This window comes from Typha angustifolia, chromosome 1, assembly GCF_048772165.1.
Source record: "Typha angustifolia cultivar Huaian chromosome 1, ASM4877216v1, whole genome shotgun sequence".
Classification (NCBI taxonomy): Eukaryota; Viridiplantae; Streptophyta; class Magnoliopsida; order Poales; family Typhaceae; genus Typha; species Typha angustifolia.
This window is the reverse complement of record NC_133239.1, coordinates 10,344,634-10,371,794: the sequence shown is the minus strand read 5'-3', so window position 1 is coordinate 10,371,794 and position 27,161 is coordinate 10,344,634. Positions and strand designations below refer to the sequence as shown.

The 27,161-nt window shown below is 33.9% G+C and overlaps 2 protein-coding genes and 1 pseudogene across 2 annotated transcripts; 1 reads left to right on the top strand and 2 right to left on the bottom strand.

Moving 5' to 3' along the window:
- Positions 1-184: 184 nt before the first annotated feature.
- LOC140763388 (autophagy-related protein 101-like) lies at positions 185-8,867 on the top strand. Its single transcript, XM_073101954.1, has 7 exons — positions 185-364; positions 527-563; positions 2,614-2,699; positions 6,694-6,789; positions 7,928-8,090; positions 8,186-8,345; positions 8,478-8,867. The coding sequence occupies exons 1-7, from the start codon at positions 332-334 to the stop codon at positions 8,479-8,481; spliced, it is 579 nt and encodes a 192-aa protein (XP_072958055.1). The 5' UTR covers positions 185-331; the 3' UTR covers positions 8,482-8,867.
- Positions 8,868-12,089: 3,222 nt separating this feature from the next.
- LOC140764165 (uncharacterized) lies at positions 12,090-16,158 on the bottom strand. The gene is made up of 3 exons (XM_073102576.1): positions 14,937-16,158; positions 14,725-14,847; positions 12,090-13,690 (listed from the first exon to the last, which is right to left on the bottom strand). Exons 1-3 carry the CDS (start codon positions 15,375-15,377, stop codon positions 12,455-12,457), a joined length of 1,800 nt encoding a protein of 599 aa, XP_072958677.1. The 5' UTR covers positions 15,378-16,158; the 3' UTR covers positions 12,090-12,454.
- A 6,070-nt stretch (positions 16,159-22,228) lies between these two features.
- LOC140762677 (receptor-like protein EIX2) lies at positions 22,229-26,028 on the bottom strand (annotated as a pseudogene).
- Between the last annotated feature and the right edge of the window lie 1,133 nt (positions 26,029-27,161).

Sequence of the window (27,161 nt, the reverse complement as noted above, 5' to 3'; positions counted from 1 at the left end):
TTTAGTATCCCCCTATTCGTATCATGACTAGAAAAGTGGATAGTTTTGACACGACTCCGATTCCTATCGGGTCCAGTTGTCAACCCTAGCTCCATAAGGGCAATTTGTACTTGGATATTTGGATGCCGAAACCCAACCCAATCCGTTTATTAGACGGACATGATCGTTGCGACAAGTACAACCTTCCTTCGTAAGGTGGATAAAACGACCGGATTGGCTGGAAAACCCACCTATTCGTACCTCCCTCCCTCTCTCGATCTCGATCTCGATCTCGATATATCGATCGGCCCGTCGATCCATAGCTTGGTAGTAGTAGAGACGGAGGAACACCATGAGCTGCGAGTTATTCGAACTTAAGGAACTAGTAAGTTTCTATTCCTCGATCTTGATCTTTTCCTCATGTCTTCTCTCCAATTTCTTCCAAAACCTGAAGTTTTCGTGCTAGCTATTCTCTTCCGTTCTTCGTGTCAATTTTGGCCACCCTTTTCTTTTTCTATTTGATCAGTTATGTGGTCTCTGAACGCAGGCGCTGGTGTCGTTGGAGATTCGAGACGTGTTGCGATGTGAGTACTTTTTTTCTTTTCTTGTATGAAGGAAAAAGAGAAAATTTTCATTAGGTACTGTTTACATTCCAGTGTACGCTTGATAAGATGGATTGCTAGACGAAGGTTATTTTGGATTTAAAGATAATATCAAATGATGTTTATCATCAAGAAATCCAACTTTGTGTTTTGTCCTGCTTAAAGAAAGGTCCTCTGGTTACCTTGATTTAGGGTATGGTTGTAATTATGTGTCAAAACAGATGATAGAACATATAAGTTGTAAACCTACATTCTCGATAATTTGTTATTCATATAGAAGAAAAATATGATTTTGGTTATCGTGATATTCGTACACAGTATGATGTTATCAAAATTGTTAGTTCTCATTTTACTCAATGTAGGAATCTGAGATATAATCTTTCCTTTGTGGTTTCACTATGCTGTACTTTGTATGCAAGGATTAGTGGTGTGTATTTTCGTACAAGTAGTTCAGCATTGATTTTTTGATAGGGGTAGAACATATTTTACCCCTTGTTGTGGGACCTAAAATCAAAGATCCCCCCTTCGCCTCTCTCCCCTTTCCATATTTTGATTTGTGTCACTTGCCCCTTTATGTCCTAATTGTTAGTGTTTTCATCCAAATTATTTGAAATCTTCCAAAAACTGTAGGAAACCAGCTCGAAAACTTAAATCATGCAAGAATAAATTTTAACATTCATGTGCCCTTTCCTTTAGTAAAATAAAACCAAATCTTACCAATTTCTCAAATAGATAAAAGATAATTATTTCTTGATAAATATAAGGCCATTATAGTCTTTTTCATCTAAGCTATCAGCTCTAGCTCTGCTAACATAAGGGCATTACAATCATTTTGCATCATTGCTATCATCTTCACTAGTTCATTCACGCCACAGAAGGGATAAATGGTACAACTCAAAATATATGGGGGCATCATGATTTTAGGTCTAATTAGAGGGTATAATGTAGGGATAATTTCGTTTTCACCTTTTGAACTACTTTTTGGTGTCACAATAATCCTTTGAACTATTATTACCTCAATCCACCCTTTTCGTTAGGTTTCTGTGATATATTGTCATCTATAAATTGCCATAAGATAGTCACATGATAAAAATAAGGCATATTTACCCCTCATATGTATGTGCATCTCAAGAAAGAATTTTATGTTGACGAAAATGAAGGGGCAACTTGGTCATTTCCTCGATTCTTTCTTTGATATCAAGGGGGTGAAATTTTTGATACTTTAGAGGGTTATTATGTCCAAAAAATAGTTCAAAAGGTTATTGTGAAAAATTGTGGTAGATCAGAAGATGAAAATAGAATTATCCCTATAATATATTTAAACCTAAACAATTTCTAGCTCAGTTTCAGGTACACTTAAAAAGCCTTGAAAGAAAATTGTTCGTTCATGCTAATCTTGGTAGTAGTACTATATAGGGAATCTCTTTCATAATTTATGTAGGCATATAATGCTGAGCACTTTCCTACTACAAACAGTCAAACATACATACATACATACATGTGTCCTAGTGCACGAGCCCTCCACAAATGCAAGCTCTAGGGAGAAAAGATGTACAGACCTTACACTCATTACTGAGGACACTGATTGAATTCCTTGAACCCATGGTCTCTTGGATGCAAGGGTCTGCCTTACCATAAAAAATATGAGGGCCTCTATTTGGTGTGTATTAGGTGAAACCATTGTGGAAGAATGAATTTACTGAGCTCTTGTTCATGATCTTATTTTACACAGTTCTACTTTTTCAGTGCGACTCTACTTCATCCTTTTGGTGTTCCTTATTGAAAACTTCAATGTGGAGTAACTAGCTGCAATATTGCAGTAGCTAATAATAGATATGCATTCTTGTGTGTATGTTTGAGAAATGCATGCAATTATTTATTCACATCGATCCATTATTGCAAAAAGCATACTTAATTATAGACGGCCTATAGACTTTCAATAGTTGTCTGCTCGGTTCTGACTTCTTAAATTGTTCTATCAAATATCTTGAAAACCATTTCTTTCTCTTTAAGTTTGCTTAAAATGTTGCAGGCATTTTGCATACAATTTTATTTCACAGAGCTCTAGGACTTGTTCGGCCGAAAGATGTTGATTGTCGGCGCTTCGACATTACTTATGTATGTACTTCTTTACTTGGGAACATAAATCATGTTAAATATATCTGGTTGTTATTTTAAACAGATGAGTAGTCATTGAAATTAAGATACCTTTCCTAACTTGTCTATTGAAATAGGATGTCATTGTTTTTCCATATAATTCTTTTGGTTTTGGACAGCTAAATCTTGTATCAATTTGCGGGTTGTTTTACATGGTTCAGCCCATCAGGTTTCTAATGTATGCTAGTCTCAACTGTACATTAGTTCTACTATGCCAATAAGTGACTATATCAAGTATCTTGAGGTCCCACATCAGCTCTATTTGAACTTTTGTTGGTTAATCAACTCTGAATTTTAATTGGTTTAAATCCATCTGGGTGGATACACGTAGGCTAAGGTGGCTAAGATGGTAAATTTTTGGAAGGTGGCGGAACCACATTGTACATCCTAAAGGAGAAGGCTTCACAAAATGAACAAGACTTGTCATGACCAAGGTTCTAAAACTCAGGATTGTGATCAAGATTGGCTGTCTAAAAAAACGATACGTATCGGTCATATCATTCGTATCAAATAAACTATTTTTCAACTATGTAAAATACTAAATATATTTTAAAAATGTAGATTTTTTTTAAATTTAGAAAAAAATGATAAGAAAATAAGAAAATAAAAATTACTCGCACATGAAGCCTAAAAACTTAAGAAATGTATTAATTTACTCAAAGGTTAAAACTTTGATGAATACTGAGTTGACTCATAAATTTCTGTGGTATTCATCATCGTAATCATCGTAAGTTTGTAATTAATGGTGGCTAGGACCTAGTGCTCTAAAAAGTTATTGCATCGTACTAATTATATCATATGAATCTTGTTGTGTTTGAGAAATATAATAACCACTATATGGATCTTATGTATGAAGATACTGAGGATAATAATTAGTATATTAATTTTGTGACAGCTTCAAATAATAAATACTCGATGCACCGTAATCATAGAGAATAACACCTTTATGGCGACTTCGCTGTTATGTATGTATATCCTTACTTTTTTTGTCTTTAATCTCTATGCCTTCTTGACTCTCCTCAGCAAATGTAGAAATGACGATCTCATCGCTAAGCGTGTCATTAGGGTTATCACTAGTACTGATAGATGCACTATCTCTCGCTGTTGAATAATTTGTACTAGCTTTTGTTTCTGTTGTGGTGTCCCTCAATACCTCATCTAACTATATGTTATCTTTATCATCTAATAATCTATCTTTTATTTTTCTAATTTATGGAGTTAATGGGTTTTTTTCATCAAAACAATGATTTAAATCAATCAGCTGTTCATTTTTTTACCTTTGTAAATTTCTCTCCCTCAATTTTATATTATAATAATAAAAAATAACTTCTCAAATTTTTTTATTGTCAATTGATTGCGTGTATCAGTGTAGATTAAGGAGAAATAAATCCAATTTTTTTCACACTGCAATGAAGACACAGTTTAAGTTAGATTTTTTTTTGCTATTGATGTCAAATTTAGTGTTTTCTCCCATTTATAAATATATTACCATTCTACTAGAGTATTATAAGATATAGTTGCAGCAATTTTAGTAGTATTGAATTGCCTAACTCTCAATTGATATCTCTCCATTTGAATTATATTATTGCACACATTCTATAAAAAATTAATTATGTTGAAAGTCAAAACTTGAAACAAATAATAATAAAATTATTTAATTGAATCATAGCTCACCTCTTTGATTGCAAATGATTTGTTTAACGTCAGGCTATAGCCTACTGATACCCTTCCTAGCTCTAAACAAGACTTCAACATAACTATTGACATTTGTAGAGAATTGAAATCTTGGATTAAAAAAATATTATATAGAAATTTAAAATTAAAATTTATAAGCATTCAAATTTATAAATATTCATAAATAAAAATAAATTAGTAAATTAAAAGTATGCTTACCAGCAACATGTATATTTTTATGCAATTGTTTGTTCTATTTGGAATAAATTATTTGCTACCACTTCTATAACTTTTACCCATATAATTTTATATTGATTTTTTTGCTATGTCTATTGGTTCAAATAGAAAATTTATTTCAGACTTGTCATTATTGTCTATAAGTCATTTTACCTTGACAAGAGGTTTAAATATATTGATGACAATTGTAATACAATCCCAAAATACATTTTGAAGAGCCATGTTCAAAATTTTATCTCAAGTTCTATTTTTAGGCTTCATATTCTTAAGTTTATAGATCAATCTTGTGGTGTAAAAATTTGCATAAAATTATCTTTGTAGCGCATGATACTCTTCAGTACTAAGAAATGAGTAGAAAATCCTAGTGAAGTCAGGTCTGATGATCTCTCTGCCACCAGTTATCTACATAAGTAAATTAAGAACTCAACTATGGTTGTATATAAAATTTGTCAATCTTTGATTTTCATATATGACCATGCCAATTTCAGGCTCTTTGACAATATCCTCTAATACGAGATCAATACACGGCGTAGCGAATGATGTCCAATATAAATCATATCGCTTCATCGTAAGTAATTTTCTAGTAGGCTTATAATTGACTCTTTTATCAGTAATCACTTGAACTGCTTTTTTCCCACCTATTATTTTTACCACATCATTTATTAACTAACAAATACAATCTGCAGTTTTAAAATGACTAATAATATCCACAGACTTAAAAAATATTATTCTTATGCTCGAGTACACGAAGAAATTGACTATATTCATTCTATTTTTTGTAGTTTACCAAATTTATCCCAATACTATTTGAATGTCTTAATGTAAGTGTGAAGCTTATCTACCTCTAACTAAAGGTATTTAGTAGTAATGCCATTTGAACTTGGAGCAGAACACTAGATCATATTGATTGTGTAGCATCTACTATAGTGTGATAATAATGACTATCAGCTATAATAAAAAGTATATGGTTGTAAAAGAAAAATTTAGAGATAGCCCTACCTATGTGTTTCTTTATATTTTTAATTCTTTTAAGAGCTGCCTTAATAGTAGTCTGTATACGACCCTTTTTTTTTTAAAGATATATGTAGATATTGGTTTAGTATTTTCAGACTTCGCTGAGTCCTAGAAGTAAAACTATTGCCCATATATTCTATTTCTCTTTATATGTGAATTGATCTAGTTCTCTAAAAGTTATCATTACTGCTTATTTGCATTTCTTCTTTTTATGCATATTTTTATTTTTTTCATTGTTCTCATCTGTTTTTCCTTATTATCCTCCATACTTCGCTCATTATTATTATCATCAATGTGTATATGGTTATACATTAATTTTTCACGAACTATTGATTTTTTCTATTATATAGATTGATATAATTCTTTTTACCTATTAGATAAACCAACATCTGTTTTCTAACTTTTACGACCACTTGAATGCAAGCTGTCATATTTCCTTGTCTTTCAGTCAAATATACTTCTTTGTTGTTGCCTTGTAGTAACTATCTTAAATTTATATAAACACCAAAAGCTATACGTGTCATAACCTTGATGATTGGTTTGTCTAGTAGCACTTCGAATTTATCAAATAGCTTTTTCTTCTTAATGTGCTTCCTCTATATGATTTAGATCTTTTTAGTGAAGTGAATATGCTTGAATCTGAACTTTTAAAGATATTAGTGATTGGATTATTTTGAGTGCTAAAAGCTGATATCTATGTACTTTGTGATATAAATGTTAGCATCACCATTTGCACAGATATATTGCTGTAAGATAAGCAACTCTTACATTAACTAAAAGTGAAACTAATATCCACAATTTCTTCTTGAACCGAAAAGATAATGACAAGGCATCTCGAAGCATATGCCTATAGAGTTTATTTTCCCAAGTACTGCTTTCCCCTCTCGTATTCAGTTTTTTTCAGAACCTTTGGGTACATTATGTTCGTATTATATCACATTTATTTATCCTATCAATCTGTCATAAGCCATCTGTTTGTTCGGTGCTATAGTAATTAGCTTGTTTAACATTTAGCAAGTGTATTCTACAGGTGCAATGTGGAGATGCTGAAGTAGAAAAGAAAATTGATGAAAAGATTGATCAGTTCATTTCATGGGTTGAGAAACATCCAAACCGGAAAAGCCAGGTTGTTCTTTTTCTTCCTTTTCTTGTATGCATTCTCATGGATATATCTTATCATGCTAGTGTACGAGTTTTATATATTTTGATTGTTATAGGTAATTGAAAAATAGAGGCAATTACATCATTTTCTCCCATTGTGTATGCATGTTATATTGTCAATGTTTCTCCAATACGAGTGAATGAATGGAATATAACAGAATGTGATTTATGGTTAAATCCTAAAAAAGAATTACAGGTACCGTGTGACAGGAATTATTAACATAGGATGACTTCTGTAGTTGTGTAATGTGATGATGATCATATTGTTGGTGTAGGAATCTCTTTTTCTTCTAGCTGCTTAGTGTCTTGCTAACTGTCCGTCGTATTTTTCTCCTTGAATCGTGCCCATTTTTGTATCTATGAAGAAAGAATTTTATACAATTCAACATATTGAAAGCGATTGTTTTTCTCTCTAGTTGCATCTATATTTAGGATTTATGGGAATTAGGTTGGCCATTGACTGATATAGTAATGCTTTATAAATTTGTCAAACTTGATCATATTTTTCCACTCTTATTTAACAATGCGCTAATGGTGTGGGTCGGTAGGTAACCTTATCTTTGTCATTGTGTTAAAAAGCATTTTCGGCGGCTGTCCCACCAACAAGCAAGGCGCCGAAAATATGCGGTTGAACCACATTAGTGGGTTCTGGTGGGCTAATTTCACACTTGACGGGCGTGGTGGTAGCAGATCAGCTGGAAATGGCGCAGATTGAAAGAATAGTGGTTTGTGCATTAGTTAAAAGGAAAACAATTGCCCTAAATCCTCTCCTCTCTCAGCTGCACATGGTGAGTAGAGAGTGGTGCACAGTGAGCTGTGCAGAGCAACGAGCAGAGATCTCATGGGTCTTCTTGAGAAGCCCTGATCTCCTCTTCTTGATCCTCTTGATTTGAACTCTTCTTTGCCCTCTTCACCTGATTCCAAATTCCAACCCTAGAAAAGAGGAGCACAAGAGATAGGATTGAGAAGAGGATGCACGTTGTGTTTATATTTTGCATATGAGAAATAAGTCAACCATTGACTGATATAGCAATGCATTTTAAGGATGCAACTTGTCAAACTTAGTAATATTTTTCACATTTGATGATGCCTCACTGGTACAGGTGACTTTATCTTTCTACGAGGTCAGGAACAAACACCCAACTTGGTTCAGTAACAAGACTGAACGCCTGTACTGGGAGCAGTGGCATATTAATCTTCATATAACAAACCCCAAAACACATGGGAAATCACATAATAATACTAAAGCATCTGAAGATAATGGAGGTACTTGTTTTATTGTTATAAAATTTATCTATTGTGACAATGTCATCTTCCAGGTTTATGAGGAATGTTGATCTTTGAATGTTTCATGATATTAGAAAATGCGGAAGAAACCAGTTTCAGACATGCTGCTTTGGAATCATCACTCCGTGAAGTCTTGTTTCAAGTTATAAATTTAGCCAATAATAAAGGGGATCATATTCCATCAGTTACAAATTCTGATGTTGTATCATTTCCATATGAGATCACACTCCCAAGGTATGTATTTTATGTTGTGTTATAAATCCACTAGGTGTAAAGTCCTCCCATTATTACTTATAATCTCTTGGGAATTCTCATTTCACTTTAGGTTAAATTTGTTAAAAGAGTTGCATATATTTGGCTCTTCAGGTGACCTTTTCCTTCAGCGTGTTGACAGTTCATCAGATTCTTCCTTTGGTGGTATGGTGATATCTTTATGAGATACTGCAAAGTGCAAACTATGCATCCTTCTGTGCTTAGTTGAACACCAAATTAAGTCAGTCCTCTACTTTCACCACCATTTCTTGAATCTTCAATTCTCATCTTATAGAAGCATCGTGTGGGAGCTGTCTTTTAACTTTAAATGCCAGATAATTTACATGAATCAGAAACTTGTACAGAGTGATGATGAAGATGGAAAAACCTAAATATTCTTTTCCGTTTGAACTGTACATATCACTTCTTAGGTCTTTTCTACACGTGTTTTGTTACTTTTGTATGGCATCCCACCAACCGAAATGGATTTCACATAGGACTACAGATTAGTTTCCTTTTAGTATGTATTTAACAGTATTATATTACCTGGTGGTTATCTTGTAAAAATTTCTCATATCTGCTTAAATATTAGTTGTATCTGTGAATTACCTTCTTGAGTAGTTAATGTCAGTGAGCAGGTGCTAGAAGCTTTTTCCTGAGGCGTCAAGCTCAATTTGGTGATATTTCAGTTCCAGGAAAAGAGGAGTACTCTTGGATGCCGTTAGGACTTCATTTTTAATTCTTTAACTTTGTCGCATGCCTCTCTTATCAATTAGTGTTACTGCTTTTGTCTGTTTAGCAATACAAGCAGTAGAATAATATGTCCTGGTTCTCCTGAAGATTACATATTTCAAGTACTGGTGCTAAACATGCTCCATCCATAACTTTTGAGTACTTGATAGTCAATAATCAGTAATTAGATGACAGCATCCTGCCTTCATTAATGATTAATAAGAAAGCATGATTTGTTCAAGTCAGGCAGAGATTCACAACAGATTAATTACCTCACCTATTATGGACTAATTAAAAGCCTGAGTTTGGATTTTACTTGAACATGTAGTTTTGGCTGTGGTAATAGGGAAAGATTCACCGATTTTAAGGCATATGCTTATATCATGATTCATATCTGCTCATTTCTTACCTTTTCTTTCTTTATAGTTAGTACTTGCATGTTTGAGGATCCTGGAACCTAGAGTAGCTCTTTTAGAATAAACCTCTATAGGGTGATACATTCTAATAGCTCTAACCAGTAACGAAGGCAAACTTTTATTACTTGGGTATTACGAATTCTGTTATTTGCTATCCATAATTTAGCCTCACTCAGGTTTAGACTGATACAGTTTCTGTCAGATGGAACAGACAGGCAGAGATCGAAGTGGATTGAACTAAATTCTGCTGGAACTATTTATTCTTTCGAAAGGCTAGTTGTATAGCCATAGTTTTAGGGTTTAATTGTTCTTTATATCAATTACTTCTTCTAGCTTGCTTTTTATTTTTTTTCCATTGCTATTCATTCGTACTTAGTGGTCTTAGATGTATTTCGCCGTAGGATATGTTGTTAAAAGAGGCAGTGAGATTTTTCCAGTTTAAATTTGTCAAGAGATTGTGGTTACCAAAACTTGTTCTTTGCAAGTTCCCTACCTGATCTTTCAGCTGAAATTTCTTAAGTAGTGACTTCTGTATTATATAGTCCATTATAATATGAAATTCTGCTTGCTTGATCTTAGTTACTTTGGATTTTTACCAAGCTTTAGGAATTCTTTTGTATGATAAAATTAGCTTTCCTCAGTCTTCAATCCATTGCTGCACATATTATTACTCTCAAAAGTATGAAACTAGTAAGAGCTTTATTCCGCAGCTTGTGTTGTTTTTCTTTAGTTGAATGGCTTGAAAAAGAAGAAGCTATATAAGAAAAAAAGCTTTGCCTGCTACTGCTTGGTGAAAATTTCATGTCATATCGATCAGAACCTCCTTGAGTTCGATTTCTACAGCTAGAAATCCATGTTTGAATTCGCCACATGAGATAATTTCTTGCATAAACCGGTGGTTGAACTGACGTATTGAAGACTTTTAATAGTTATAAATGTGAAAAATAATAAAATATTTTACAAAATTGAATAAATGTTTGCTTTCAAGTAGTGAAGTTTTATTTGATTTTCATATAATGCATTAACTCTACTTATGTATTTATCATTAGGAATTAACTTCGATATAGTAAATTAATAAAGGGTAAAATGTCATAGTATTAACAAACTTACCTAAAAGTCATCAATACGTCAGCTACTTGTCTAACTTATTCGTTAGGAAAATTTGCAAATAACACCTTATCTTTTAATAAAATTATAGTTTACACTTTATATTTTTAATATTTATAAATTAAGTTATATAATTTAGTGAATATATAAAAAAAAAATACCTTGCCATTAGATTAGTTAGTTAAATTTAACTAAATATTTGAGTTAAGTTAACTATACTAAAAAATAATAAAAATATCCTCAACTAAGTCATACTAAGGATATTTTAGTTATTTCTAAAATAAAAGTATTTTTAGTTATTTTAAAAATAAAATATCTCTACTTAACATAATATTCTCATGATATTAGTTTAAATCTGACGTAGGATGTTTTCTACGCATATTTACTAAATTAGAAGGTTTGATTTGTAAATAGTAAAAATATAGGGTGCAAATTATAATTATGTTATAAAAGTAAGGTATTATGTGCAAATTTCACTATTAGTTAATTGTATTTTCTTCTTATCTATGCGGTGTTTAAAAGATATTCTTTTATTCAGTAAAATTTAACTTCAAGTACGGTATCTTGATTAGGCTATCTATTTTTTTTAACCAAAATATCCTTATACAGAGAATAAAGTAAGTTAATGTTAAGTTATTAAGATCAATGAAAGGGCAATTTGCAGAAAAAGGCCTTTAGTTTTTTAATTTGCAGAAAAGGCTCACTACTTATCAAATTGCAATTTTGAACTTTTTTTTTTAATTGATTTAGCTCTGACGAATCCTAAAAAGATTGTCGTGACCTAAAATTCACCAATATAATTTATGCGCATGAGCTATAATTTTTTTTTAAAAAATAGATATCGAGATTAAAAAAAGTCACGCATCACTTATGTAATTTATATGTATTGCATATACAAAAGGTATAATTTAGTTTTAAAAAAAATACCATGGATCGTATATATAATATATACTTATCGTCTATGTAGAATGTATATAATAATTTCTAACTATGTGCGCATTGAGATTTTAAAACATATCACCTATATAATTTATATGTATCGCTTATATACAATATACGCTTTAATTTTTAATAATATATATATCAAAATTAAAAGAGTAAATTAATCTAAATCAGTAAAAAAAAAGGCCTAAATTTGCAATTCAATAAATTAGGGCCGGAGGGAGGGGCTAGCTGATCCGCTTCCTTATTTGGTTCAATAATTTTTTTATATACGAAAAAAATTACCGGTCATGAATTTTAACCAAAATTATTTGTATTTTGCATTTATTTGTTTTATACATATTTTCAGTTTCTGTATCTTGGAGCTCTACGATTTTTTTTTATTCACTAAAAAAGATTAATATCCCCACATTTAAAAGACAAATTTGAACTCCTAAAGTTAGCCTCCTACGGGAGATGAATGTAACAATTATATATGTGAAGTTTGACGAGGTACTGGGATAAAAAGAAAAACATACAAGGAGAACAGAAATAATAGATAGATATGAAAGTAATAAGTAGAACTGTGATCTGTACAGATTACTATTCAATCGAACTTAGCCAATGGCGAAGCGCAAAATTCTTAAATTTGATCTCTTATATAAGAAGCAGACTGATTCAACTTTAGAATTGCCTTACAAGACATCAATCAATTGAAGATTATATTTGAATATATTATTTCGACCTCTTTGTGAGAGTGATATGATTTAATCTTGTTTCCTGCCAATCTAACTTTGATTTACCTTCAGTTATTTTTGTCTTCTCAGCAACCAAGCAACCTTTCAGAAACTTAGATTCTTCAAGTCTTGCAAAGCTATGCAGTCTGCTCCATTACCTTGCAGGACTTGGTATACCTTATGCTGGAATATATCTATAACCAGCTAGCATATGGTTTCTGAGTCCCTTCACTGCATTGTATCTTTCTGCATCTTGTTGTAACTTTTCGGCCACTGTATCTAGTAGGTTGCTGCTGTAAGACAATCTTCCTTCGCCCAATTCGTCACCCAATTGTTGAAGTTTTTTGCTGACATCCCGGTGAAGTCGTTCCCTTGTGCTTCCATCTGAAGAATAGACAGGCTTTGACATGATTTCACAGTTTGATCTCATCTCAAGTTTTTCCTTAATTGAAGCTGATTTATTCTTGTCTATCCTGTCTGCAGCAACATGACTCCAGCTATAGCTCTTGCTGTTGCTATCCATGTTGAGCTCGATTGACGGCAAATCACCACTGTCTTCCGAGTATATTTCATCATTGTCTTCATGATTATCTTCTTCACCTTCAGCTGATCTATGCAATTGCTGTTGATCCTTAAGTGTAGTGTCTTCAACAAACTGATGATCATGTCTAGCTTCTTCTGTTAGCTTTGAAGTCAAAAATGCTTCGAGCTCATTCCTCAGTTGATCAATAGCAGCATTCTTCTCCTCAAATTGATGCCTTGCTTCTGAAAGCTTCATCTGAACTCTCTCTTCACGCCACTCATCAGCAAGCTGAAGCATTTCTCTCTCCTTTTCTATTTCTTCTTGTACCTTGACGGACTCCCTTCTCATCTCTTCTACCTCGGCCTTGTCTTCTCCAATTCCCCTAACTAATTCACCGCAGACTCGTTCAACAATTTCTCTTGATCTTCTCTCCCTCTCAAGCTCTTTTGTTGCCTCCAATAGTGATGTCTCCATATGGGTCAATGCCATCCCTAGTTTTTTATTCAACCTTTCGGCTCTTTTCCTTGAATTCCTTTCTTTCTCAAGATTGTTCATGATGGATTGAACTTCATCCCTGATCCTTTCCTGTTCTTTGTTTTTCCATGCTTTCCTTTCTTCTGAGGAGCACTTCCTAGAGCAGCTGGCTTGGCTACTACGAGATCTGTGTTCTCGAATAAGCTCATGGACATGAACATGGGCCTGATCCAGCTCGGAACAAAGAGCAGACATAAGAGAGATGACAGATGAATCCTTCTCTCCAGGTCCCCAGACATGCACCAATACTTTTAGAAGTTCTCTAGATGCAGTTAAACTGCTATTTAAATAGTTCAAGTGGCTTGTTTTTTCTCTAGCTGAAGTTGCAGAAGCAAGGTTTCGCGAACTTGTGGAGATCTGCAAACATGAGGGCACAGTAAGAAACTTGAATGCTGTAGAAATCCACTGTATTGATCATGTACAATAAATGTAACCAACATCTTTAGATTCAGAGCTAGTTCAAACGCCTAAAAGTTAACCTAGTAAGCAATAAACAATCTAAGATTTCTTTAGTAATTCCATATCTTTTGTATAAGCATTGACACTCTTCCAATAACTTGTAGTACATCTAGTTCCCATGCTTCAATGCACTTGCTTTCTCATTAGGTTGCATGATTTTGTCAATGCTGAACTATCTGTTTAGCAAACAAAGCCGACTACTAAAAATCTAGAGATTCTGCCAGAATTAGTTCCACTTAATTCACACTCCCAAGTGATCCAGGAAAGTATGAAGGTGATGAGCTATTGACTATTATTGGGCATTCCTTCATATCTGGTTCATGAGCATGTATGGTTAATTATGTGGACCAACCAGTTGTCCTCTTCCTTGTAGAGAATGAATGAAAAGTTGAAAACCAGTCAGCAGATGAATGTGGTCCTAGTGATACATTAACACTGCAAAGGGAATATGCAAAGCATCATTCTTGCAATTGTAAGGAAAGAATAAAGAGCAGACATGGGTTAATAAACTCGGTGTCCTATAGTAACAATAGTAGTTATGAACCCTGCAGAGCGTTTGCCCGGGAATATATTGGCGGGGACTTGTCGCGATCATTTCCTCCATATTGGCAAACCAGAGGGAATCTATCATTACAAGGATATAAAAGCTTCAATAGATGTATTTCTACGTATAAACATTCTCTCAAAAATTTTAGTCTGAAGAAAGTAACTCAATTAGAGCAGCTAAAGAAAATCTAATATCCTTTGTGAATATAGAAGTTAGAGTAACATCCTTTTTCTTTCTTACTATGAAACATATTCAATCAACCCATTATGCATGTTAATCATAGAAAATATAGGGAATCATCAGCTCTGCAACCAAAAAACTTCTCTTCAGCAAGATTATATTGTAACTAAAATGGAAAAGGAAGAACACAGCAGGGTTTAATTACCTCCATTCCACTAGCATTGCTTAGTAAATCTGATGATCGACGACTTTGCTCATTGGACAAAGATTTCTGATTAGACACTGGAATTATTCTCATGTGAGTGCTAATTCTGGATTGATCCGAAATCTACAATGAGAGATTGCAAATAAATCATATCATGGGAGATAGCTTCACATTGCCAAAAGAATATACAAAATTAACATTTCAATACTCACTTCTGTGACAGTGCTTTGAGATCCTGGGTGGATAAGCCTTGTGATGTTACCTCTTCTTCTTCTTCTCATCTCCTTCTTAATTATTTTCTCCTGTAAATCCCTGATCATTTCTGCTGAAGGGACTCCATTCATTTGCCAGAGTGCAGTAGCAAGCTTGCGAGCCGAAATCGAGGCTCGCAATCCTTCTCCACAGTTGTATGATTGCTTAGTTTGAGATGTTTCAGAAACCTTTGTGGAATAAGATGATGACCCAGCATTGGTTTTCCATGCCGGAATAGGAGTGGTGGATCCACCCCTCCTACCAACAAGAATTGCCCTCTTGAGCCTGTTCTTCTTCAGGGCAGAGGAAGAAGCCGCCGACGACAGCGACGAACAGCCGCGCTTTCGGATCTTACAAGGCTTGCTTGTAGATCCTCCACCACCGACATTGTGCCTAAGCATCCTTTGGTTGGATTTTCTAGTTGAATTCTTTCAATATCTAGATAACAAAGTGGTGGGCAGAAGATGAGATGATAAAGGAGAGGTTTTTTTTAATCAGCGGATGGATGGATTATCTCAATCCAGGGTACATTTGAGGACAAATATTCCAAAGAGAAAGAAAAAATAAATACAAAAAGAAAAGATAAGGGAAGAAGAGGTCGGCTTTAATAGAAGGAATAAGAAGCGCAGGGAACTGTCAAAGAAGTATATGCCCAACAATCTTTATCCACACACTCAAAATAAAAATGCCATCTTTGAATACAAATTAAAAAAGAAGAAGAAGAAGAAGATGAAAAAAAAAAACTAAGAGAAGCCCCAGAAAGATCGAAGCTTTATGTAAAATTTCTCCTCAATCTGCGAACTACTCCAAGTTTTGAATCGAAAGGAGACCCATTAAAGATAAGAGCGCGAGGAGCGAGAAAGATCCAAACTTTAGCAAAGAGAAGAGCCTCGTTTCCCTCAAAAGACCACCTCTCAGAAATCAGAATCCTTCACAGTTCTCCCCCCCATATCAAAGTTGAGATTGTGGAGAGCTTCTTAACGACGATTCGAGGAAACTAAACAATCACACAAACACAAACACACGAGTGGGGACGGATTCGATTCCTCGAGCAGCTCGCCCGTAGCTGTGGGGATAAAGACAAGAGTGAGAAGAGGGGAGGCTGCTCTGCTATCTGTGATAATTTTGTCTCCTTTGATGGCCCCTACAGTAGATCATATCACAGCTACTCTTCTTGTGGTTCTGAGCTGTTCCAAATTAATTGTATTCTTAGAGTAATATTCTTACAGTTATATATATATATATATATTTAACCATCTTAGCACTAACTTATTGTTGGCTCTTGAACTATAACCTATTATTATTATCTTTTTTCTAATTTCTTTTAATGACACTTTAACTCTTTCAACTATCTTAATATCTCTCATTATTCTCTGAAGGTTGTCTTAATAAAAAAAGAAAATATAACACACCTTATAAAATAATGATAAAATAGTTCATAGAAAGAAATTAATTATGTGACAATCACATGTATATATATATATAATCTTAGCCACTAGAAATTTGCAATTTGTTATGGAGTTAAGCCTAGAGGAAGGGTGAGTGTCACCAGCAGCATTAATGTTTGTGGTTGCCTTTTAATGGATCATAGATATTGCATGATTATTAGTTTTCTTTATGTGATCAAAGGTAAAAATAGTAAATACAACATGATTATTAGTTTCGTTGTTCAAAGTTTTGGTCAATACTGATACATATTGGTTCTTGGAGTCTGATATTGGTTTTTACCTATGGTTTAGATTTCATTTTAAATCCAACTTCACCTATGAATGAAAATTTTCTTCGATTACAATAGCCCCGATAACTTCGACGTTTTAAAATTGGATAATTGAATCATAGTAGACCCTTTCCCAAGTACATCTAAAACTTTAATAGCGAGTCGTGTTAGTTAGTCGATCCGCTAATTTGTCTGGCTTCATAATAAATATAAGAAGTGCGATGATGAGAAAGAGATTGGATAGCAGAAGAATACAACCCTCAACCAAAATTTGAATGGACCACAACAGTTTATGGACACCGTTGAGTGCATTGACAAGGAGCGGCGAATCTAACTCAATGAGGATGTTAGAGAAGCTACGAAGAAAATAATTCACTTATGTTGTATTCAATATATATATATATATATATTAATGTAATACACATCATTTTCTTTATGTTTGTGATTGTTTTTATGTCTTAATATTTTTCCCAATCTTCTATTTTTTTGTTGTTGAGATTCTTGATGTAATTTAGATGAGTTAGAATTCTAATGGAAATGCATTCCATGAGCTTCACTTCCAATGATTAGCTCAAGTTTGTTGGTCCAATTCTTTAGTATAATTGATCAAGGAAATTCATCAATGGCCAACCTAATCACGAGAAGAGATGCCCCTTTAAATATTATGCTAGTTTTGAATAAAAAAGTTGATTAATTAAACTTAGAGGTTAATTCTAATATTTGTATAGCATTTACCAATTTGAAAAAGTTTAGGCAACTAAACTTGGTTGATTGCTTATTATTTTGAGAAGATTTGCTCAGATGAGAATAGAATAATATTTAAATTGTATTGTATCCATATTTTTTTTTTCAAGTAGCGATACGAATATGAATAGTTAACTTAATTACTATGTATATGAAAACATAGATATGGATATTGGATATATCTGTATTTATTCTTTAAATCTATAAGAATGTATGATATTACCGAAGTTTATAACACAATGGTATTTTATATCCCTATACGGATACGAATTTAAATATCGAGATAGATAAAAATAATAATCTTAACCCATATTTTCAAAACTCGGAGACTTAATCGAATTGATTCGAGTTTTATTGGATCAATTTTCACCATAGATCATAAAAACAAAACAAAATTTTGAGAAAAATGATCAAATGTTTCTTATTCTTCTCCATCTCTATATCATTTTATATTTATATTTTAGAAGAAGATGGAGGAGATGAAGATGTGACACTAAATGTATCGTTCGTTCGTGCATGCATGATGCATGCAAGCTTTCATACGGTGACGTTGCTCCAAAAGTCGTGCAAAGGGGAACCACACCCATCCCTTCACTTGTTCATGGTTAGTAGGTATTTAGTAGTCTTTGACAAGATCTAGGCATGTCTCTGGATGCATCCCTATCTTTCTCTGATGCATATTTAGATACAACCTACTGTTCCATTATTTTTAATTAATTCATCAAAAAGAGACTTATACCCACTACCTATGCTATGAATAAATATTAATATAGGATATGGGCCTCCACTATATTAATTAATTTTGTTTGGGACCACTAATTGGGTATGATTCCATCAAGTTTATAATTTTTTTTTTACAATTAATGCATCCTATCTTTCATTTACTCTTATTATAAATCATCAGTTGATTCTTGTATCTTACTTTTATCGCCTTAAAACTATTTTGTCCATTTTGAAAATTAAGAAAAATAAAAATCACTTAATCTACCTCTATTTTGAGTTCAACTCTGATTCATACTTACAACTTTACCCTTTGTCTCTCCATATCATTGCTAGGCCTATCAAGGCGCCCTCAACCCTTGAAGCTGATGCCTCATTGTTGAAGGGGGTTCAAACATTTGTTATGAATCAGATTTGGACTTATTCGGACGTAATAAAATTATAAAAATTTAAATAGAGGTAACCTCGTGAGTTAGGGTTCTAATGACTCTGGTTTCACCTAAATCAGAAGTCGGGATAAAAAGTTTAAAAGAAAATAGTGGAGATAGGTCAGAATAGGGGTAGAACGGTAAATATTGATGTTACAGCGCTCGTTGGATGGTGACGGACGACCATAGGGTTAGAAAGTTGGGATGTTTCTATGGTTATGATCTAATAACTAGATAAAATATAAGGACCAAAACAATAATTTGGCTAAACTCAAATTTCTTTAGATCATTCTTATCAACACTATGTCTATCCCTATTTATAGGTGTAAAAATCCCTAGCGGATCGGATTCATATGCGAATTATTCGATTTATTTAAAATTTAAAATAATAAAATAAAGCTAAGTAACTAACTTAACTCGACTAGACATAACCCATGCGGTCGGATCGTAACAACATTGCTATAGATATTATCAATAAACCTGATGAAATTTCTTGATTTACTTGAGATATTATTTGTCACCATAAGTTGTCATTGCACTATTTTCTTTTCTTTTCTTTTGTCCTACAGAGCTAATTGGGCTTCTAATTTTAGTCGACCACATATTTTTGTGATTCCTAGAGATGAGTATTCTACCCCCAGAAGCTTAATTGTATCCTTTTGTTTTTTTAATCTTTGGGTGCTTGGATGACTTTACCCTTCTTCTTTGTGTTGTTCTTAGGAGTATTATTGTCATTAAATGTATACAATTAAATTTCTCATCTCTATAGGGTGTTTCTAGGTAATAAAAGTAAACTATAGGAGTCGAATAATGAACATCCAATTCATAAACATCCAATGTAAAGAAACATAGTAGGATTGGACCTACATGTTAAAAGAGGTGAACTCACACCTAACAAAGAGATTTCTAATGGTGCAGTGCATTGTATCTAAAGAGGTATACCTAACAAGAACATGGGAAAAAGGCAAGTATGCTCCACATTGGAATTGGTATCACATCCACACCATGTGGAGAAATAGCAAACAACAAAAGAAAAGAACAGTTTACTCATATTATTTGCCTAAATAATGAGCAATTTGTAGATAAGATCGTAGTAGTATTCAGATGGTTAAAAGAGCTCATGTTATATGAATGTTTTCGAGTTTGAATCTTATTACCACCTGTTTAACCGGCACATTATTAAGTTATCATCTCTAAAATAACAACAACAACAACAACAACAATGAGCGAATCATTTCAGATCCATTTGGGTCTTCTATTTTTTTTATTAATTAATCCTTTGTTTCCTCCATAATGCTGAGTTAAAAATTTAGTTCTACCCTCAAATAATAAATAATTTTATGAGCCATATTATAGCCCAGAAGCTTTTAGCCTTATTAAGTGCATTCTGAGCCAGCCCATGGTTTTGAAACTTGAGGATTATCCAAGTTTAGGGCTTATAGTAGCAAAGAGATTGAATGAGGCAGGCCAAGCTCCAACTAGGGTTAGGGGTGTCAAAAAAGATCATGGGCTCATTTATTAAACAAGCTAAGCTCAAGCTTAACTTTTGAAAAATATGTGTGTAATGATGTTTGGATAGGTACCAAGTGAATATTTTAGAATAAGATCGATGAAAATGATATGATCATTAAGAACAAAGCTAGATTAGTTGCTCAAGGATATGCTCGATAGAAGGAATAGATTTTGACAAAACTTTTGCGTCTATATCAAGACTAGAATGTAAAGGAATCTTGTTTGTTCTTATTTGTTATATGAAATTTAAATTATTTCAAATGAATGTTAAATTGTCTTCTTGAATGGTACATTAAATGAAGAAGACTTTAAACGCCGAATAGTTTAGCGTATTATAAAATAAATATTTTGATATTTTTATTAAAAATAAAATGTTGAATTTATCAATATTTTAAATATAGCTATAGTAACACATACAAAATTTTGGTACTAAAATTTAGGGTGTGTATATTTGTGTAAATAAAGTTTAAAAGAGGGCTAGGTTGGTACAAAACTGAGGTTAAGTATGCCCACTAATTATATGATTTGGTTATATGCATCAATATGATGCAATTTCCCTTATTATATGATGTAAATTTGCAAAAAATATATACGAGCATATAAGTCCACTAATTAGATATCTTTTATTTTATTTTATGTCATTTGGCACTCAAATATTTATCTAAAACTCAAATTTACACTTATTATTGTGATCCAAATCAACTATTTTCTGGAGCAGCCAGGTCATTGGAAATTTTTTATGGTTCCGGAAGAGAACAGGATATTGGATGAGAAGATTTGTCTCATTTAGACATGATTATCGGGCCGGCCGGGCCGGAGTTGGGCCGGGCTTTTCGGGCCAATAGGCTTTAAGTATTTGTTCACGGTCCGACCCACTAATCACTAGGGCTGGGTTAGAATAGTCTAGCCCGTTACCGCCCGTCGGCCCATAAGAGATTGGGCTAGCCGATCGGGCCAAGCCAGCCCGACCCACCAATTATTCAGCCTAACCCATATTTTAGCTATTTTTTAGATTTTTTTTACTATTAGCTTATTTTTTTAAAAAAATATTTATGTTCCTCCATTTAAAAAAAATAAAAAATTTAAAAAACTTAAAGGTGTGCTTAAAAAAATGTAAAACGGTACAGTACCAAAATTTTCGTTGGGTTTTACTATAGCAGAACGGGTGGGTTACTGTAGCAGAACGAGCAGGCCTAGTTGTGGGCCAAACGACATGCTTCCGAGCCTAGTCGGGCTGGCAAAGGGCTGGCCCGTGCCACCCATAGGTAGTTTGGGCTCGGGCCTAAACCAGGTCCAGGCCGGGCTTAGCCCGGTCCAAACCGGGCCGGGGACGGGCGGGCTAGGCCGTTTGATCAAGTCTAGTCTCATTGCTCGAACTGTTTAATAATTAGAAAATTTTTAAATAACATCTTATAATTTTATTATTTTTTAATTTACACTTTATATTTTTATAGTTAGATCGCTTATTTTTTTTTTAACTTTCATATAATACCACAATATTACTTTGACAAACTATCATCAATCTTAGTATATAATTTATATAACTCAGCTAATTAAATTAATAAATATCCTTGAAAAATTTCAAACGTTTGACCCACCCTTCTTAAACTAAATCCCCATTCCGCGGGAGAATAATTTACATATTTTAGAAATTATCTTTAGTATAATTAACATAATATTTCTTATTTTCTACCTTTGCATTTGAAAATATTTGAGTTTAATTAACTCAGAATGCAATATGAAAATTTTAGAGAAAAAAGAGTATTCCGGTTACAAAATTCTAGAAAATAGAGTGTTAATTTAAAAACAATAGTGTAGGATGTTATTTTAAAAATTTCCCTCAATAATTTATGCAGTTGGAGTTGAGTCAATCGTATTAATTCCTTATAATCAAGTTCATAACCATTGTTTGGAACTAAGATAATAAGTAAATACCAATTAAATGGCATATATTTATGAAGCACATCTGGATAAACATATATGTTATTATAATCTCAAATGATGGTGGTATGTACATTGAATTTGTTACAAAAGCAATGGTAATTAAGAAAATAAGCATATAAATTGGGTAATATCATGCTACTATAGAAAAGACCGCAATAAGAAAGTGAAATAATATTATATGATGGATTTGGCCTTCTATGCCTTTAATCAGTGAACGATTTCCATAGTTCGAACCTTCCAAACTCCTTCAATAGTAACCCTGCTCCTCTGCTTTATTTCTTTTTAATCTTGGCATTGAGTTTAACCCACTTGAGAACTATAAATACATATATTCTATCACAGATGTCATCAACCAAGAGAAAATATGTTGTTCTCCATGTCCTCTTAAACAACAAGGTACCAAAAATCACCCAGAATCCCACTGCGAATCCTAGTCCCATGCTGAAATAAAGAGATGACATATTATATCCATCTTCATGTTCTAGAAGAGCACTCATAGTAGTTTGATTTCCAGAGCAATTCTTAGATGTAGGAGGCCCACAAAGATTGCTGTTGCCAATGTAGATAGTTGGATCGTCGAATGTTTCAAGTTGACCCTCTGTTGGAATTCTTCCTGAGAGATTATTGTAGGACAAGTTCAAGTAACTCAAAAAAGTTAAAGCTGAGAGTGTAGAAGGAATTTCACCAAAGAGCTCATTATTCGATAGGTCAAGAGATTCCAATGATCGTAGACCATTCATCGTTTCTGGAATATTTCCAATCAATCGATTTGCTGACAAGTTCAAGTTTTTTAATCCAACAAGGGCACCTATCTGTTTAGGGATTTCTCCAGTTAAACTATTTCCTGATAAATCAAGGCTTAATATGAAAAAGATCTTGTCACTTTGGTATTCTAAAATTTGCCCTTTTGTGATCACAAATAAGCTAAAGAAATCATTGTAATAATCAATATTGTTAAATATAGATGGAGAGATAAGAGTCATTGCTTTGAAGTTCACGAGGGATGGGGCTATGGTTCCTGATAGATTGTTGTGAGCAAGGTCCAAAATTTGAAGGTGGTCAAGTTTGGAAAGCTTAATAGGAATATGGCCAGAAAACATGTTAGACTTTAACGGGAGGAAGACTAAATTGGGTAGTCTTGTTCCTATCCATACCGGTAAGTTTCCAGTGAAGTTATTATAAGAGAGATCAAGAAATGAAAGATATTGGCAACCTCGGAAAAATAAAGGAAATTTACCAGAAAGATGGTTGTTGCGGAAACTTATAATGGTAAGATTCAAACCTACATCTCTCCAATCACTTTTGGCTCTAAAAGAATTACCACTAGTCCAGCATTTAGGAAGCTGTCCTGAGAGGTGGTTGTTTGATAGATCTAGAGCTTCTAAGGACTGCAATTGGTTGCACAAAGATGATGGGATGGTTCCACTGATAAGGTTGTTTGAAAGAAGCAAGTATTTCAACTCTATAGATCCAAGATTTAGTGGAAGTGAACCTGATATATAATTTCTTGAGGGATCTAAAAACTGAAGACCCCTCGGTAACTTTGGTAACCGACCTTTGAGCTGGTTTGAATGTAGGATTATAGAGTTTGCTGTTGATAGGAACTCTAGAGTCATTGGTAACACTCCGCTGATCTGGTTAAAGGAGAGGTCAAGATATTGGATTCGAGAAATTACATTCCAAAACCAATTTGGCAACCTGTCTGTGATTCCTGCAGTAGACATACCTAGAGAAGTAATGTTAGTAAGTGATTGAATCCATGCAGGAAAATGGGGTCCCAGCTTGCAATAGCTCAAGTCGACTTCCTTCAATCTGAATGGAGGGATCCAATTTGGGCCTACTCCCATGGTAAGGGAGTTGTTGTACAGGTATAGTGTCTCTAATCTCGTCAAGCTTGTAAGATGGTCTTCTAATATCATGCCGACCAACTGGTTGGAACTCAAGTCCAAATAATTGAGATTAGTGAGCTTTCCCATCCCGGAAGGTATGGAACCGGTGAGACTATTGTAACCGAGATCAAGAGTGCTTAGACTAGTCATATTCTCAATCCAAGTTGGCAGGCTTCCATTCAAATTATTTTCCCACAAATACAATGACTGTAACTTGCTTGGCAGCCTCTCCATCAATTCTGCTATGTCCCCACTGATCTGATTCCAACTTAGATCGAGCATTTTCAATTTGTGTAGATTCTTCACAGTCTCCGGTATCATGCCGACGAGATCATTGTTTCCGAGCCAAAGTTCTTCGAGGGATCCAATTTGGATGTACTCCCATGGTTAGGGAGTTACTTGACATGTCTACCATCTCTAATCTCGCTAGGCTTGTAAAATGATCTTCTAATATCTTGCCGACCAACTGGTTGGATCTCAAGTCTAAGTTATTCAGATTAGTGAGCTTTCCCATCCCCGAAGGTATAGGACCGGTGAGACTATTGTAACTTAGATCAAGAGTGCTTAGACTGGTCATGTTCTCAATCCAATTTGGCAGGCTTCCATTCAAATTATTTTCCCACAAATACAATGATTGTATCTTGTGCGATAGCCTCTCCATCAATTCTGCTATGTCCCCACTGATCTGATTCCAACTTAGATCGAGCATTTTCAATTTGTGTAGATTCTTCATAGTCTCCGGTATCATGCCGACGAGATCATTGTTTCCGAGCCAAAGTTCTTCGAGGAAGGTCATGTTTCCCAGCAGCCCATCAAAAATAGAAACATGAAAGTAGTTATCCTCAAGATCAAGGGTCACAAGTGATGTGAGATTAGAAGAGTAAAGAGGGAGAGAAGCGAGTGTGGCGTTGAGATTACAATCAGATAGATTAAGGACTCTTAAAGAAGCTAGAAGCATGCTCAAGGCTGGCACCCAATCCACAGCAGCACTAAGGTTCACATCGCTCATATCGAGGTGCTTCAAAGAGGAGAGACGTGGTAACCAAGCTACCAAATCAACCGATTGCAAATAGTAATTATCAGCAAGATCGAGATGAAGCAGCTTAGTTAGATTACCAAGCTGAGGAGGTACGCTACCACCGAAGTTTGCATTAGAGAGGTTGAGATACTTCAAGTTCTTGAAGGAGCCCATGAATTTCGGTATCAGCCGACCTCCGAAATTGTTGGAGCTTAGGTCGAGGTAGTTAAGATGCTCTAGAGCGAGAAGAGAAGGGCTAATGTCGCTACTTATGGAAGCCCATGGAAACTCGTCGGGGTCGACTCGGAGGTCGAGCTTGAAAATGTGCCCCGTCTTGTTGCTGCACATGACACCCCTCCATCTGCAGCAATCTTGGCCTTCCCAAGAAGATAATAACCTCCCATGTAGAGTATTGATGCCCTCCTTGAAGGTGAGAAGTGCATCTCTCTCACTCGCAAGGCAACTTCCTCGTAGTTTGGTGGTCTCTAGAGATAGAGCGGGAGAGAAGATGTGGAGGAGTAGAAGGCAGAGAGGTAGAAGTAAAACTCCATGGGTGGTGGAGGACGTAAGCTTACCATGGTTTTATTATTCCAACTCCGGAGTCCAGACCAATATATATATATATATAGTGGTTGAAGTGGCATAAGTAACGATTAATTGGATGGTGTGATATGACATTGGAAGATATATATATAACTATACATCATGCATGTTAATTTCCTCACTAAATAATCGAAAGTGGGAATCAAGATTCGTGTAATGCATGCCAATCTAGAGCGGATTATGTTCTTTTAATTCCACTACAAGTCAATGTCTACCAACAAACGTAGTAAACTATATTTCTAAGAGAATATTGCATATTTTAAGAAGGTGAAGTACTCTTTTATGAGGAAATCTACAGATTTTCGTTTTGAAAATGTTTTGTATAATGCATTTGCATATGTTCTTTTTCCACTACCAAGTCAAGGTCTACCGACATATATTCCTAATAATGCATCTGCATATGGGATTTTCTATCGGAGGCTGTAGATGTTTGTGTATTATCAAGTCATTTGGTATTCAAATATTTATCTAACCTATTATTATGATCGAGTTAACTTAAATAATAAAATTTTTTTCATAACAAAAATCAATATATATATTTTTCTTGAAATCGATATTTTTTTTATTGAGATAGTAATCGGATAACTGACTAGGTACTAAACTGAGGAATTGAAGCTCTAAGCTTCTATATGTATGATCTATTTTTTTTCAACAAAATATTTGAGTCTCTATGTGACATCAACTTCCAATTAGATTACTTGCTTTATTCAAACAACCATAATATTAACCTAATTTTGTTAGGCCATTGGATGTCCAGATCAATTTGGGCTAAGCTGGGTTTAGGCCACTGGTTACCTAAAACATTTGGGAGTCCTCTAGAAAACTCTAGACTCTTTCTCAATTTTGCACTTTCCAAATAACTTCTTTTTAACTTCTCAACCAACTTGCCAAAGTAACTCTTCTACTTTCTAACCCAAGTCCTTAGTTTCTCAACCTTTGAACACCCCATCTTTGGTCTCTCTAGCCCTTTATAAACCCCATGCAACCCCTAGTGGAGGATCATCTTTCCAAGGTATCAAACACTTTATCTTCTTTATATAAACATATATCATCTACTCTTCATTCTATTCTATTTTCTTTCACGAAGCTTGTGAGTTTTAAGAGAAAGGAGGAGAGTAATAAATAAGAATGTGTACTTGAACCTCTCATTTTACATAACACCGTATAATTTTAATTCATAATTCGTTATTAAGGATGCTTACTTGAACCTCTCATTTTCCTCTATAATTTTATATAACACCGTAATAATAATTTAACTAATTATCATTAATTTTAGTTTATAGTTTATACTCCTTTACTCATTACATTGCTAAATATGCTCAAAAAATTTGTACCAATGACCCAAACTTCTTAAGTTATATCCCAGTCCTAAACCTACTCTATAGGAGGATAATTTAGATAATTTCGAAATTATCTTTAGTATTTTTAACATGATATTTCTTATTTATTACCTTTTTATTTGAAATTGGTTGAATTTAATTATATATTCACTAATTTGTTCTCAGAAGTCGACGATCTGCAGTACAAGTTCAACATCACATTACATTAAAAAAAAGAGCAAATTGGTCCTTCATCAAGATTACACATACTTTTATCCAGAATTCTTTTCC